General features: G+C 38.0%; 1 protein-coding gene across 1 annotated transcript in view; it reads right to left on the bottom strand.

The window, feature by feature from the left end:
• Window positions 1-9,719, bottom strand: part of KDM5A (lysine demethylase 5A) — a 95,286-nt gene extending 85,567 nt beyond the window's left edge. The window contains exons 1-3 of the mRNA XM_030321427.2: window positions 9,081-9,719; window positions 6,518-6,595; window positions 5,307-5,429 (exon numbers count right to left, since the gene is read on the bottom strand). Of these exons, the coding sequence (XP_030177287.1) occupies window positions 5,307-5,429; window positions 6,518-6,595; window positions 9,081-9,245 (366 nt within the window). The 5' untranslated portion in view covers window positions 9,246-9,719. The remainder of the gene's footprint in view (window positions 1-5,306; window positions 5,430-6,517; window positions 6,596-9,080) is intronic.
• Between the last annotated feature and the right edge of the window lie 6,988 nt (window positions 9,720-16,707).

The raw sequence follows: 16,707 nt of genomic DNA, 5'->3' as shown, positions 1-16,707 counted from the left end.
CACTGTGAAATCTCAAGGCACTGGGAATAAAGATTACGTTCTATGTCTTCAAGAAAAAGAAAGCCACATAGGAAGGAACAAGAACTAATACAGCATCATTCTTCTCAAAAGCAACACTGGAAGCTGAAAGATCATGGAATAAAGTTTCAAAACGCTAAAGGAAAACAATTTACAATCTAGACTTTTAAACCCCACCAAACTACTACTAAAGTGTAAGAGTAGACCATTTTTAGACAGGCAAAAAATTTACATTCCATTTACCTTCTTGTTCATGAAACTAACAGAAGAAATGCTTCATCAAAATAGGAGTGAACCAAGTAATAGGAAGACTTGAAACAAGGAGAGAGGCAAAGGGAATTCCCAGAATGATAACAGTGAAAGGAAGTTCCAAGCTGACAGCTAACCTTAAAAAACAAGCAGTCTGGATTGAAGCAGAAAATAGAACTCCAGAGGACTGGCTCCAAGAACAAAGTGAAACTGATAGATTACCTGACAGGTGAAGCATACAGAGAGAGTTAAACTGCTGCTGGAAAATCTGAAAACAAATTTTTGATGGTTACAAAGAAATATTACAAAATGAAAACAAGGAGGATTATTAACCCCAAGGAAAATAAAAATTGGTATAAGGAAACAATCATGGCACACTATAAGGCTCAGGTACAAATGATATTTGTATTTACAGTTAGAGTAAAAATGTTTGATTAATAAAAAACTGATCTAACTACACTAGAATGGAAGAGGGGAATTATGTAAGGATTTAGGTTTCCTACACCCTTTCTCCATCTTTAATGGTAGAAATACAGTGTATAATACTTAAAACTGAAAAATGAACTAGCATGAGTATATTACTTGAAATACAAAAATCAAAATCAGAAATGGCTAGGGGTGGCTCAGTCAGTTAAGCGTTCGACTTCAGCTCAGATCATAATCTCGTGGTCTGTGAGTTCAAGCCCCACATCGGGCTCTGTGCTGACAGCTCAGAGCCTGGATCCTGCTTCGGATTCTGTGTCTCCCTCTTTCTTTGCCCCTCCCCACTCACACTATCTCTCAAAAATGAATAAATGTTAAAAAAATAAATATAAAAATAAATGGCTAAAAGAATTGAACATGATTAGCTCTGAGGAGTGGGAATGGGAGTGGAGAGGTGGAGAAGGAAGAATGTTGGTTTTCATTTTAAGCCTTATATTTTAAAAAGTATTACATTGACAAAAAAATTTTAAGGGCTAGAATGAATGTTCCTTGCTGCACTGATTATAAACAGTAATTGTTAATGTCAAACTCCTTTAAATTATAGACATTCCAAGCAATACTTCTTTTTTTTTTTTTAATTTTTTTTTTTCAACGTTTATTTATTTTTGGGACAGAGAGAGACAGAGCATGAACGGGGGAGGGGCAGAGAGAGAGGGAGACACAGAATCGGAAACAGGCTCCAGGCTCCACCACCCAGGCGCCCCTATACTTCTTATAATAAAAAATAGCCAGGGGGCGCCTGGGTGGCGCAGTCGGTTAAGCGTCCGACTTCAGCCAGGTCACGATCTCGCGGTCCGTGAGTTCGAGCCCCGCGTCGGGCTCTGGGCTGATGGCTCGGAGCCTGGAGCCTGTTTCCGATTCTGTGTCTCCCTCTCTCTCTGCCCCTCCCCCGTTCATGCTCTGTCTCTCTCTGTCCCAAAAATAAATAAACGTTGAAAAAAAAAAATTAAAAAAAAAAATAAAAAATAGCCAGGAAGACAAATGATTTCATCAACACAGGAAACCATCAAATTGACAATTTAATGACTGAGACTGAAAATTTGCTTCCCATTATAAAGTAGTGGGAATTAAAGTGTTTCAAAATCATGTCTGTAATAACACAAATTCCAGAGATGCTCACCAGCTGTCAGCCAATTATAATCTTTTCTCTTTTTAAGTAAAGGGCATACCCAACAACCTAAACATATCAGAACTCTCATATATATAAACTCTCACATATTTTCTGTAGTTTTCACCCTGAGCTCCTTGCTACAAAGTAAAATGTCATGGTAATGAAATATTCACCCAATGACAGAGGTCAGAATAGTGATTACCTCTGGGGAGAAGTACTGACCACAAGGGAGACGAAGGAGCCTGCTAGAGCCTGTAAATGTTCTACATCCTGATCTGGGTGGTGGTTACCTGAGTGTATACATATATAAAGATTGATCCAAAAAAAAAGAAAAAAAGATTGATCCAGCTGTCCATTTAAGATTTGTGCATTGCACTCTAAGTTTCCCCCAACGTAAAGAAAAAAAGTTCATGTAGTGAGAAGCAGCAAGCTCATCATTTAGGTGACATTTAGGAAACAAAGTATTATACCATGCAAACAAAACAACTACAAATCAAAACTTAGATCTACCTCTTAGTTTTACATCTTAGGTTTATAAGCACTCCCAAAGATTAGGGGAAACAGATGTCCATGGGTACTTAAAAGACGAGACTCCAATAAACACCAGGACAATCAAACTTAACCTTTCATCACAATATATTTTCAACATACTCTCTTAAGTATTTAAATGAGATATATTTTACTAGTAGTTTTTCTCTTTGCACAAAAAGAAACTGGGTTTCTCAAGATGGAGTTAAACTGGCAAGATGACAAATACAATACAGAACTGTGAACAACTAGGTATTCACGTTACCTCTAAAGCCCCTTTTTACTTTTGAAATGCTACAATTCAGTAAAACCAAGAATGCAATCTAATTTACCATCAGAGTAATGTTAATTTTTTTTCTTATTTGAGCAAGAGCACACTTGCATGCGCAAGCGGGGGGGGGGGGGCCGGGGGGGAGGGAGAAAGAGAGAGGGAGAAAGAAAAGGAAGGAGACAGGAGAAAGAGAGAGAGACAGAGAGAGACAGCAAGAATCCCAAGGAGGCTCCTTGCTGTCAGCATGGGAGCCCAATGCAGAGCTCAAACCCATGAACCATGAGATCATGACCTGAGCTGAAATCAAGAGTCAGCCACTTAACCAACTGAGACACCCAAGTATCCTCCAAGTGTTTTTTTATCTACTTTTTTTTTTAATGTTTATTTATTTTAGGTATTTACCTTTTAATTGGAAAATTACTGAAACAGGAACAACTTCAATTTGATAGATTATCTGCTTATATAAAATACTTATTCTAGCAAATTCCATAAAACCAAGGTACATGGAGTTTTAGCCAAAAATTATCATAACCCTATTGTTATTAATGATTAATTTTTGAAAATTTCTTTAAACTATCTAAAGGGGGGCCTGGGTGGCTTGGTCGGTTAAGCGTCCGACTTCAGCTCAGGTCATGATCTCACGGTCCGTGAGTTCAAGCCCCGCGTCGGGCTCTGTGCTGACAGCTCAGAGCCTGGAGCCTGTTTCAGAGTCTGTGTCTCCCTCTCTCTCTGCCCCTCCCCTGTTCATGCTCTGTCTCTCTCTGTCTCAAAAATAAATAAACGTTAAAAAAAAATAAAATAAAAAAAAAAATAAACTATCTAAATTGAACCAAACATATTCAGAACTTTAAACAGCATCACATAGCAAAACTCAATAATTAAGCTTTCACTGAATAAAAATGTAAAAAAGAAAAAAATTCTTAAAATTTTTTAATAAAGACTTTTGTTTATTTATTTTCGAGAGTGAGAGAGACAGAGCAGGAGCAGGAGAGGTAGAGAGAAAGGAAGACACAGAATCCAAAGCAAGTTCCAGGCTCCGAGCTGTCAGCACAGAGCCTGACACGGGGCTTGAACTCACAAACCATGAGATCATGACCTGAGCCGAAGTCAGATGCTTAACTGACTGAGCCACCCAGGCGCACCCTTAAAACTAAATTTTTATCCTAATGGTTCCCTACAAGACACAAACTCATCCCTCATATTCACATATACTTTGCTCTTTGGTATCATCAATTTTCATACAACTATACTAGATAATTCTCAGGATGGTGTTCAATTATTGATATCAGTACTAAACTTTATCAGATGAAAGAAGCCTATAACCATATTTTAGCATAAGACTACACATCCCAGAATTTTTAGAGCATTCTAACCTGACACTAAATTTAAAATGCATTACGGGGTGCCTGGGTGGCTCAGTTGGTTGAATGTCCAACTCCTGATTTAGGCTCGGGTAGTGATCCTGAGGTCCTGGGATCAAGACCTGTGTCAGGCTCTGCATTAAGAGTGGAACCCACTTAAGATTCTCTTTCTCTCACTCTCCCCTTCTCCCTCTCCCTCCGCCCCTCCCTCAAGTGTGTGCATGGGCACTCTCTCTCTCTCTCAAAAAATCATAAATTTGTTGCCTTAAAAAAAATGTGTTACAAAAAATATTTTTTTTTGATGTTTCTTTATTGTGAGAGAAAAGAGTGAGCATGAGCAGGGGAAGAACACAGAGAGAAAGAATCCCAAGCAGGCTCCATGCTGCTGTCAGTGCAGAGCCTGACCCAGGGCTGCATCTCATGAACCTTGAGATCGTGACCTGAGCTGAAATCAAGAGTCAGACACTTAACTGACTGAACCACCCAGATGCCCACAAAAAATAATTTAAGTATGTTTGTCTCATTTTTCCTTGATAGTGAAATCTCCAAAATTAACTCTGTAACTTGAATAACTTTTTATTTCAACACAGTACATCAAAGACATGAAAGACCACTCAAAAATAGATGTTTTGCAAAATTTCTCAGATAATCAAGCTGTCTTTACTCACAAGTCAGAACAATCATACATTTTATTATATTAACAAAACAGGTTTTCAAGGTAATTCAAATGCTCTTGCAGGTCAGTTAGTTCTTTTCACATTAGGAAATATAATGTTACAAAATTAACATAAATTTAGGTAAAAATCAGTCTAAACTCTTCACTCTTAAGTTTTCAAGCTCTTATTCATTCTGGATAATGCTGGCTTCAGTTAACACTACTTATAGGTATTAATACAACTGATATGTACCACACTCAAGAATGGTGAGCAAATGAATCTCTTTAGCAAATTTTCAATTCAGAAGTAGAATAAAAATGGCAAGCTCAACATAAGACATCGTACCCTCAACACAAGATACTATTAATAGATTGGCATCATTTCTTTTGTATAATGTTTATCAGAGTCTACTAGTATGAATCATTAAATATGTTAAATCTCATAACAAATTATGAAATAATTTTAAAGGTAACTTCAGAATCTGTCATTTACATTTATTCATGCTTGCATTTCATTGTCAAACAAATCCCACATAGGAAACAATGTTTTCCATAAAGTTTATTGGAAATTTCTAATTTCACAGATTCACTAGGCTCTGCTCCAATTTCTAAACCAAGTACAAGCCTCACCTTGCTCAAAGCATACAGATCCAGGATTTTTCTCTCCACCACTGGAATCTTCAAGGTAGATCCTTGGAGCTCCCAAAATTTTGCTAATTGATCCAAGAAGTCCAGTCTCACTCTGGTCATTGCCTAAGATTATTAAAAAACAGAAACCAGAAATAGGAATTAAGTTATGGTTGAAAATAAATGAGCTTTACTTAACAGAGGTACTCATCTCTCTAAAGAAATTCGTATCGCTTAGTCCAACCCTGTAAAATAAGACAATAATAGAGAAAATACTACTAATAAACTTTATTCACTAAGGCAAAAAAGTCACTCTAATTATGAGAAATGCTCTCATATTTTATCAACCAAAGAAATTTCTTTCTAAGAGTTGGCTTAACTAAGCTAAGCAGAAAATGTAGTAAATCGGATTATTCTAAGCATTCTATCATTTCATCTGTATAAACTATATATACCTCAGGTACACTAACTTTCTACCCCACTGATATTAAGATCCTTCATCAAGTATCTAATTACAAGAAACTTAAAGGGAAAAAAAGTATTAAAATCTCAGAAAATAAATGTTTCAGAAACATCAAGGGAAAAAAAACACCTTACTATGACATATTAAACCTCAGCTAAGAATTCTCTTTTGTACTCTGAAACAGTTTTCTACCACACCGAAGTATCTTCTGATAATCCAGCAGACTGGAAAAACAATAATATTTAAATAGACTTCAATTTAGAAAACATAAAAGAGACAAATAATATTTAAAGGGAAATCTTAATAAATCAGATTACGAGTCCTGGAAAAGTTCTGTTAAAGCCAAATATAACCTTTAAAAACCTTTGATAAAATTTTAAAACCTACTTTCCAAAGACCTCAAGAAACAGAATCTTCCAACATTAACATAAAATTTTCATAGAATAGTAAGTGCCAAAGGAAACAGAACTTGAGAATTCCAGGTCTCTGCAGGTAAGTACTGGATATTTCCACTATGAAAAACACAGTTTCCTGTAATAAAAAAAAAAAAAAAATAGCTTCCCATAATCCCATTTAAGTGGAAAAACTATAACAACTACTTTTTATGATGTGTTTTTATCAGAAACTTCCTTCCATTCAATCTCAATTAACATTAATTCTGAGCCCTGGTACATAAGCTTCTCAAAGTTCTCTACTGGAGCCCTGACATAAACAATGAATCAGGAGGCAGAAATGGTGACACAACACCCACCTCAAGTTCATTCAGGCGCTGGACTCTGGGAGTGAAACGAAAGCTTTTTACTTCACATGCAAATGGAGGTTGCCAATCCTAAAGAGAAAGATTTTTTTTTTAAACATACTGATATATAAAGAAAGAATCTATTATTTATTCCCTTAATTTAAAGGATGAGTAGCCACAAATCATGATGACAGCAGGTCAACTTTAAGTCTTTTTCACTGTAGAAACAGAAAGAGTAACATTCTTTAGGTGATATAATTTAATATTACTTACCTCCAATTACTTATCTATCATATTCTAATTTTAAAATTACTTTATCTATAAACCCTCTTCAAATTTCAACAATCCCACTCTATAACCCAATATTATGCTTTCCCCAATTACTCAAGTGGAATGCAGTGAGCTCATGTATCACAACACAGTGTCTAATAAACATCTAAATTTACCAAATTAAAAAGAAAACAGAATTTGAAAGAAACTAAAAAGGGTAAAAGATTGAAAAATCATTTTTAAAGTACTTATATAATTGGATATCTTTTTTTTATTCATGTGTAATGTGACACAGCACTTTACAGTCTACGTTATGTTACATAAATGTTTTGTTCAAAGCCTGGTTTCTCGGCACCCAAATATTAAAAAAAAAAAAAAAAAAAGTAAGCAAATCCACAGAACAAGCACAATTCCTGATTGGAGTTGTGGTGTAACTGAAATGAGATAGCACAATTTGAGCAGGGTTCTAGAAAAAATACTTTGATTTGGCCTAAAGAGTAAATCTACTTAAAAATATGAGAAGTAGTCAAGTATTTTTTTCTTACCTTGGAAACTAAAGAAATCCACCAATATAGAAATTAAATTCTGCTTGCAAACAAGATTTTATTTTTAGTAATAATACGACATACAAAGAGATGATATATTATTTCTTTTTTTTAGTAATAAAAAACATGTATTTTTTTTTTTTACCTAAAGGAACCCTGAATACAATTTCTAATTCATAAATGGCAACAAAGTAGATGAAAATGTGGTTGTTTGAGAAAAATTTCAGTGCTTAAAGTTTTGCTAGTATTAGGTAATTTTGATAGGTAAACAGTTAAATGAAGTTTTTGGAGGATGGTAATGCCCATCATTGATCATAGCAATAGCTTTTAATCCTTTGCTTGTGATTGATAGTCTATAAACCTTAATCAAATTCATTAAGCATAAACAGGTTTAGTAGCATGTCTGGGTTTCAGAATCAGACTGATCTAGGTTCAAAATCTATTTTGCCACACGCCCAAGATCATATATTTAATAAGTTATGTAACTTATTCAGACCTGTCTCACCTATAAAACAAGACGTTATTTACCTCCTAGGGCTTCAAAGAATATTAAGTGAAATAATCTGTAGGTTTATTATCTAAATCCCTCCTCCTCCTCCCCCCCCCCCCATCTTAAACTCTTTATTCTCTATGGTGCACACACTACTGTGGTAGTCTGTGGTGAGAACACTTTTCAAATGCAACACGCATAAAAGTACTTCATCTTTTATTCTTATAACTAGTAGACAAAACATAAAGTGTCCCTTTAAGAAGCACCGAAGGCAACAGTTCAAATTTAAATGTGCATTAAGTTGCTAGAGGACTTGCTAGAAAAACACGTTCTAGAACTTCCATATCCAGAAACTGATTCTAGTCTGGGAATGAGGCCTAGAGATGTGCATTTTAACAAGCATCTGGTTGAGCCTGGCGCAGGTGGACCAAGAACATTATTTGGAAAACGTTCGTCTTATGGGTAAAGAAAAAAAAGCTTTTGACCTTGAGCAAATCACTCAACCTCTTGGGGCACTAATTCCCCCCAAAGGGGAGTACCTGCTTTCCTTACTTTAAAGATTGAGAATTATAAAAAAACTATAGGCAAACAGTTATTTGCAGTAACTGCAATTGATAAATCTTTGAACCTTGGTTCCTATGTCAAAAGATCCAACGTTTTCTTCCACATCTATTACTGACCAATTCCTCTTAAACCTCAAAATTCTGTAATAAATGCTGCTCCTTCTCCTCCCCTGGGAAGACTTTTTCAGTGCGGCAACAGAGTCTAGGGCTCTTGTTTGGTAATATCATCCTAGGGGACAACTACATCTCAGATTACCATTTAAGAAACCTTAGCCTTGAGATGAGGCCTCCAAATATTTAATAAGTTAAGCATTAATAGGACTTGGTTAAAGAAATAACCAATTCAAGGGCAATTTTTACTATAGCACCATAAGAAGAGAGTACAGTACATGAGGATAAGACATGCCATGTCATAAACTTCAAACACGTTCCTGACCAACGAAAGGCCTGAAGTCTTTTGTTACCCCTGCCTACAGTCAAACAAGAAAAGTACCAGTTCCCAAGTTCTAGGCGGAAAGGCCCCTGGGACACCACTCGCAGGCTCAGACCTTCCTACGTTAAGACTGCAAAAGAAACCAAGGCAAGAACATCTACAAACTTAGCTTCTAGCTGCTGAGAAATGAGAGACAGTAAGTATGAAAGGACAGAAGGACTGAAAAAGTAAAGCTAAAGCACTCTCCCTTCCCTTTCTCCTCGGACTCCGGTACCTTGGGCGGTCGGATTTTGCAGATGCCGGTTTTCTCCGCCAGAGGCCGGATGCGGCCGATAAAGCTGAGCGGGTCTGTGAACTCCTCCCAGCTGGGCTCAAAGACTGGGCACTCCGGTGGGGGCACGAACTCCGCCGCGTAGCCCCCCGGCCCCACGCCTGCCATGGCAATACCGGGGGGGGGGGGTCCCCGTGGGGGAACAGGTGGAGAAAGGCTCAGTGAAGCCCACCGAACTCTCTCACGTCTCCTGACAGGGGCCGAAGCTCATCTTCTCGGGCAAGAACCGCTCAACACAGGAACCCCACAGTCGCTTCCTCTTCTCGTTTGTTATTGTTTCCTTCGGGGTTTTTCCTCTCTGGGTCAGGACTTTTCCGGAAGTTAATGTACTGTCAAATCCCTCCGCCACCACAGAAACAGAATCCCTCCGCAGCAACGCGACGCCTCGTCGTTTCGCCCTTCTTCTTCCTCCCTTTGCCGGCAATCCGGTGTGGTTCCTTGTCTGCGGAAATTCCGCGCTGTCCGACGACTTTCAGCGGCACACCCCTGAGGTCGCACGAGCTCACCTCAGGAAAGATACCGGCGGGGAGAAAGCAGTCAGGGCTCAGGAGGGGCGCACTCTTCCGGCGCGGAGGAATGTGTAATGCCCCAGAGGGCAGAGGTTCTGCTTCCGGTGAGGAGGGTTCTGTTCCCCTTTGTGTATAAATGACACGGAAACAAACTCGACCTGTTTTCCGCGAGCCTATTTGGCAGTCCTGGCATCGCGGCTTGTTTTAACGTACCTGTCTTTTCCCACATAATCAGCTTTTTCAGCATCTGGCTCTTTCTTTAGTATTTTGACTGTTAGTATCTCTTCCAAATAATCTCCCTTGGCCACTCCATAGCCGCCTCATCTCCGTGACAACAGGTTCGGATCGAATCTGTCCCCCAAATCCTGCCAGCCGGCCTTAGTCCCCGTCTAGGAATTGCTTTTCGTGGAAGACACCGCTCTTGACCTTACTTTTCCAGCAATTGACAACCCCAAGTCATCTCAACAGCAAGCACTTTACTACCACACGCTTCGTAAACTTTTCTCAATACGCTGTAAAGACTATGGCAAACCTTCTGATCCTGCTTGTTAAAAGTTTCTGTGCCAGTGTACATCTCCACTTACTCCAAATTGTGGAAAATAACGTAGAAAGAACTAAAGAAGAAACTGAAAAGGTAGTTCGAGTATTAAATATTTATTGTAAGGAGACTTCCTTTCCAGGGCTTTTTTTCATACTCCCTGTGCAATCTCGGCTACCCCAGGACCTGAATTACCAACTGTGGTTGATAACTCCCAAAACTGTATTTTCAGACAAGGTTTTTCTCTTGATTTCGAAACCAATACATCTAGCTACCTGCGAGACAACCCCACGTCGTCAATTCAAGTACCTACTGTTTTTTCAGTGTTTCCTGTTTCCGTGAATGACTTCACCTACTCAGTTGCCTGAGCCAGAAATCTAGAGCTAATCCTTAACTCCTCCCTTACTATGTACTATTGGGTGTCAAGTCTGTCTAGAGATTCACCTAAAAATCTTAAACCCACCCATGTATCTTCATCCTCACGTATCACTATCTTAATTTAAGTTCTCTCTCACCTGAACTATGATAGCTCAGTTCTTACCCCCCTCTCAAATCCCATTCCATTCAGTTGTCAGATTGCTTTGTCTAAAATCCAGAATACACCTTGTCCCCTCATCTCCAAACTCAACGATTCCAAACTCCTTTCTTATTTGCCACCTTACTCCCAAGCTTTGTGGTGGCTTTAATGCACTGTGCCTTCTCTCATCTCTGAGCCTCCACAGATAATGTTTCCTCTGTCTGGAACACGTTTGTACTCTCCTGACCCCACCCCACGGTTTCATATATCCCCTTTCTAACCTACTCATCTTTCATATATCAGTTTAAATATGACTTCCTCTGGAAAGCTTTCCTTAACTCTCTAGCGTCATTTACCCAACAGCAACCTGTACTTCCTTATCAAACTTTTTGGAATTTCTTCATTGCCATTCTTCCTCAGGCTGTAAACTATATGAAGGTAGGTGCAAGTCTGTTGTATTGACCACTGTAGCCCCAATTCCTAGAATGGTGCTTGGTGTATAGAAGGTATGCAATAAACATCTGTTAAATAAGTATCTGTTGAATGAGTGGGTGGATTCACCCAATAAATTTACTTTGTGTTTCATTGCCTCATCTACATTTACATATAACAAATTTTAAGACTCTACTAAGGTGTGGCATATATGATATCCCATCATTTGTTTATAGTATCCGTAAAAGTTAATGCCCAGTTACTACACCCACCAGCCTCAAACCCATACACAAACATTTGTTTCAGTTAGCCTTTGTTATGTAACAAACTACCCCAAAACTTAATGGCTAAAAAAACTTAGTGGCTAAAAATGAAAACTATTACTGCAATTCTGTGGGTTGGCAGTCCGGTGTTTTCATGGTTCCCCTGGGATCACTTCTGCAGCTACAGGCATCTGACAGCTTAACTGGAGTTGGAGGATCCACTATGGCCTCATCACATATCTCTGGCAGTTGGTGCTGGATGTTGGCTGGGAAGCCTCAGTTCTCCACATGACTTCTCATCCTGGATAGGATAGACTGTGTTTCTTCATAACATGGTCTTAACATTCCGGGAGTGTGAGAATGGAAGCCTAGGCCTAAGTCTTAGGATCCAAAATGTACAAGATCACTTCTGTCATATTCTGTTGGCCAAGGCAGATCATAAGGCCAGTCCAGATTCGAGAAGGTGGTGAAATGGACTACATATCTTGATGGGAAGAACAATAATATCACATTGCAAAGGGATGTAGAGAAAAGTGTGATTTGTCACACACAATTATAATGAGTCACAATAAAATCTGATTTAAAAATCAAATTTTTACTATTTAAATCTGAAAATCCACATTACTCACAACAGAAATAATGAAATTCTAAGTAAACCAAGTAACACTGAAATAATCATTAAATATGTAAATTAAAGTATAATTGTTTTGCTTTTCTATTACTAACAGAGCAGCAAAGCCTTGATTGATCCTCAGAATAAACACAAACTCCTAAAAGCTTTGTTTCTCTTACTTTCCTTTTGATCTTTCAAGGTATACTTACCTAGTACTTTAAACTGTCTCCCTAGTATTTAAATTCATTCAGTGATTATCCTCAATCATTTATTTGCCTTAATATGCCTGAAAAATCTGTAGCAGTCACTTTAGCAGTGAGTCTATAAGAGAAACACAGTGAATATCTCTACTGGGGATGGAAAAAACTTATCCAGTTTTACCCACATGAGATTCTAATCCTCCCCTCCAGGAGTATCACCCACCCTCACCCCTCATACCCATCCCTTTGAGAATCACTATTGTAAAAGTTTCTTATGGTTTGTTTCCCTCTCTGTTTCTATCTTATTTTTGCTTCCCTTTCCCTATATTCATCTGTTTTGTTTCTTAAATTCCACATGAGTGAAATTATATATTTGTCTTTCTCTGACTTATTTTGCTTAACATAATACACTCTAGTTCCATCCACATTGTTGCAAATGTCAAGATTTCATTCCATTCTTTTTGATCATCAAGTAATATTCCATCGTGTGTGTGTGTGTGTCTTCTTTATCCATTCATCAGTCGATGTTACATAACAAAGGCTCTTTCCATACTTTGGCTACTGTCGATAGTGCTGCCATAAACATTGGAGTACATGTGTCCCTTCAAATCAGCATTTTTGTATTCTTTGGATAAATACCTAGTAGTGCAATTGCTGGGTCGTAGGGTAGTTCTGTTTTTAATTTTTTGAGGCACCTCCATACTATTTTCCAGAGTGACTGCACCAGTTTGCATTCCCACCAACAGTGCAAAAGGGTTCCTCTTTCTCTGCATCCTCACCAATATCGGTTGTTTCCTGAGTTGTTAATTTTAGCCATTCTGACAGGTGTGAGGCGGTATCTCATTGTGGTTTTCATTTGTATTTCCCTGATGATAAGATGTTGAGCATTTTTTCATGTGTCTGTTAGCCATCTGGATGTCTTCTTTGAAAAAATGTCTATTCATGGTTTTTGCCCATTTCTTCACTGGACTATTTGTTTTCTGGGTGTTGAGTTTGACAATTCTTTATAGATTTTGGATACTCACCCTTTATCTGATATCTCATTTGCAAATATCTTTTCCCATTCTCTCAGTTGCCTTTTAGTTTTGCTAAACTAAAACTTTAGTTTTGCTGATTGTTTCCTTCACTATGCAGAAGCTATTTCTCTTGATGAGGTCCCAGAAGTTCATTTTTGCTTTTGTTTCCCTTGCCTCTGGAGACATGTCAAGCAAGAAGTTGCTGCGGCCAAGCTGCAAGAGGTTGTTGCCTGTTTTCTCCTATAGGATTTTGATGGCTTCCTGTTTTACGTTTTAGCTCTTTCATCCACTTTGAGTTTATTTTTGTGTATGGTGTAACAAAGTGGTCCAGGTTCATTTTTCTGCATGTCGCTGTCCAGTTCTCCCAACACCATTTGGTGAAGACACTGTCTTTATTCCATTGGATATTCTTTCCTGCTTTGTCAAAGATTAGTTGCCCATATGTTTGTGGATCCATTTCTGTGTTCTCTATTCTGTTCCATTGATCTATTTGTCTGTTTTTTTGTGCCAGTACCATACTGTCTTGATGATTACAGCTTTATAATATAGCTTGAATTCTGGAATTGTGATGCCTCCATCTTTGGTTTTCTTTTTCAACATTACTTTGCCCGTGGTTAATCAGCTCTAATGAGGGCTTTCTGCACGTAGTATGTTAATATTGACTGTCAATAGTGCTTGGGTCTCAGGGAAGAACAGTTAGGTATAGCTGTAGTTTACAGGTGCTGTTTTCAGTAGTTAAGCTATTCTTAGAAACTTTTGAGAAAAAATTAAATAATATTTAAAAATTATGTTTTATACAAAATTTGCTGTCCTTGGTGCTAGAATAGGATAAAATGAATATCCAACTCTGATAATCATCTAGCTAGGCTGTGATCTCTGAATTTATTAAAAAACGTAATAAAACTTCATAAATTCAGACTAATTGAAGGAAGGCAAGTTGCTGAGAGCCAAAATTAAAAATTACTAAATTTGTAAGGAAAGGCTATTTCGTTTCAAATATACTTTCTACCAGTGGTTCTCAAACTTTTTGGTCTCGGGACCATTTTGTACTCTTAAAAATTATTGAGAACCAGGCACCTAGGTAGCTCAGTTAGTTAAGCATCTGACTCTTGATCTCAGGTTAGGTCATGATCTCGCAGTTTGTGGGATCGAGCCCTGTGTCAGGCTCTGCACTGACAGTATGGAGCCTGCTTGGGATTCCCTCTTTCTCCTTCTCTCCCCCATCTCACATGTGAGCACTCTCTCTCTAAGTAAGTAGACTATTAAAAATAATAATAATAATAAATAATAAACCCCTTACATGTTGTATTAATCAGCTTTCTCCAGAGAAACAAGACCAATAGAATGGAGAGAGATAGAGAGAGAGAAAATGAGGAATTAGCTCACACAATTATGGAGGCCGGCAAGTCCAAAATCTGCAGTGTCGGCTAGCAGGCTGGAGTCTTAGGAAAGTTGATGTTCCACTCCAATGGCTAGCAGGCTGGAAACCCAAGAAAGAAGATGGTTCAGATAAATTCTGAAGGCGCTTTGCAGGAGAATTCCATCTAGCTTGGGGAGGCTGGATTTGTGTTCTATTCAAGCTTTCAGCTGATTAAATGAGACCCACCCACTATGAAGAAAAATCTGCTTGACTCAGAGTTTATTGATTAAATGTTAACCTCATCCAAAAAAAACCCTCCAAGGTGACACATAAAATTAACCATCACACATGTTAATATATATATATATATATATTTTTTTTTTTTTTCTAAAAGGAATTTAGTGATAAAAGTAGCTTGAGTTTACATTTTTTGAAAAACTTTTTAATGTTTGGCTTAGTAAGACCAAGCTGGATTCTCATACCTGTTTCTGTATTAAATCTTTTGGGATATATTGTTTGGGTTGAAATATATGGGAAAAAATCCAGCATCACACAGATATGTAGTTGGAAAGGAAATACTATTTTTTCAATATTTAGCCCTTTCAGATAATTGTAATTACTTTTTCCATTTTTTTTTTCATTTTAGAGAGAGCACGCAAGCAGGGGAAAGGGGTGGGGGGGTGGGGAGAGAGAGAGTGGGAATCCCAAGCAGGGTCCACACTCAGTGCAGACCCAATGCAGGGCTCAATTCCACAAACTGTGAGATCATGACCTGAGCCAAAATCAAGAGTCAACCAACTGAGCCACCCAGGCACCCTGATAATTGTAATTTCTTAAAGGTTAGCAATATGGAATCTAAAACTTTATCAATGAACTTTTTGTACTCTGTTACGTTAAAATGGTAGTCAACATTGTCCTTGAATGGATTTTTTACTCAGTCATGATTTTGTAACATCATGCATTGGTCATTTTGATAATATTATTTCAATATTATAACTGAGTTATATAGATCTTCCTAATGTTGATGCACATAATTATATAATATAAAAAATCATAGCAATATTACCATTGATGTTCTCAGAAAATTGAGAGGCTGTCAAACTTAGAGTAACAGAAACAAGTTTTCCAAAATAATGATTTTCACTTATAGCTCAGATTTTCATTGTCAACAAATACCATCAGTTGTTTCCACTGAATAAATGGGCTCACATTGTTCATTTTCAAGAAAATGTCTGTCAACTACCTAGATCTAAATAGCCATGGTTTATCTGTTTGGCCTTCTGGTGTTACATGAAAAATGTGACTAATTAAGCTCATAAGTGCTTCTCCTTGAGAAAACCTTCCTGCTTCTGTACGTAGTAGAACTGCTTTCTTTATGTGTACTTCCTACTTCATCACATAGACTATTAAAAAAACATGTTCAAGAGTCACGGTTTACTAAAACTAATCATTTTTACTGCTTCATCATGGGCATTCTTTCTTTTTTTTTTAAGTTTATTTAGACAGAAAGAGAGAGAGAGAGAGAGCATGGGGGAGAGGAAGGGAGAGAGAGGGAGAGAGAGAGAATCCCAGCAGGCTCCACGCCGTCAGCACAGAGCCTGATGTAGGGCTGGAACTGATAAACCTGAGCCAAAATCAAGAGTCGGGCATTCATCCGACTGAGCCACCCCCACACCCCCATCATGGGCATATTTAAATGCAACTGGCTTTTTTTCTTCTTAAACCATTAGTGTGTGTGTCATGAAAACAATGACTACAAGTACAGTTTGGTGTTACTGCCATGATTCATGCTGAGGAACCAGTAGTTTTAGCCACCACTGCTTTTGCAGTGCAAATGGCAATGGCAAAAACAAAACAAAACAAAACAAAACAAAACAAAACAAACAAAAACAGGGTGCCTGGGTGGCTCAGTCAGTTGAGAATCCAACTTCAGCCCAGGTAATGATTTCACAGTTCATGAGTTTGGGCCCTGCATCGGGCTCAGTGCTGATAAGTGTGGAGTCTGGTTGGAATTCTCTTTCTCTCCCTCTCTCTCTCCCCCTCCCCTGCTGTCTGTCTGTCTGTCTGTCTCTCTCTCTCTCTCTCAAAAATAAATAAAACATTAAAAAATTTTGTAATAAAA

The sequence above is a fragment of the Lynx canadensis genome, chromosome B4 (assembly GCF_007474595.2).
Source record: "Lynx canadensis isolate LIC74 chromosome B4, mLynCan4.pri.v2, whole genome shotgun sequence".
Classification (NCBI taxonomy): domain Eukaryota; kingdom Metazoa; phylum Chordata; class Mammalia; order Carnivora; family Felidae; genus Lynx; species Lynx canadensis.
This window is presented reverse-complemented; position numbering and strand designations above follow the sequence as displayed.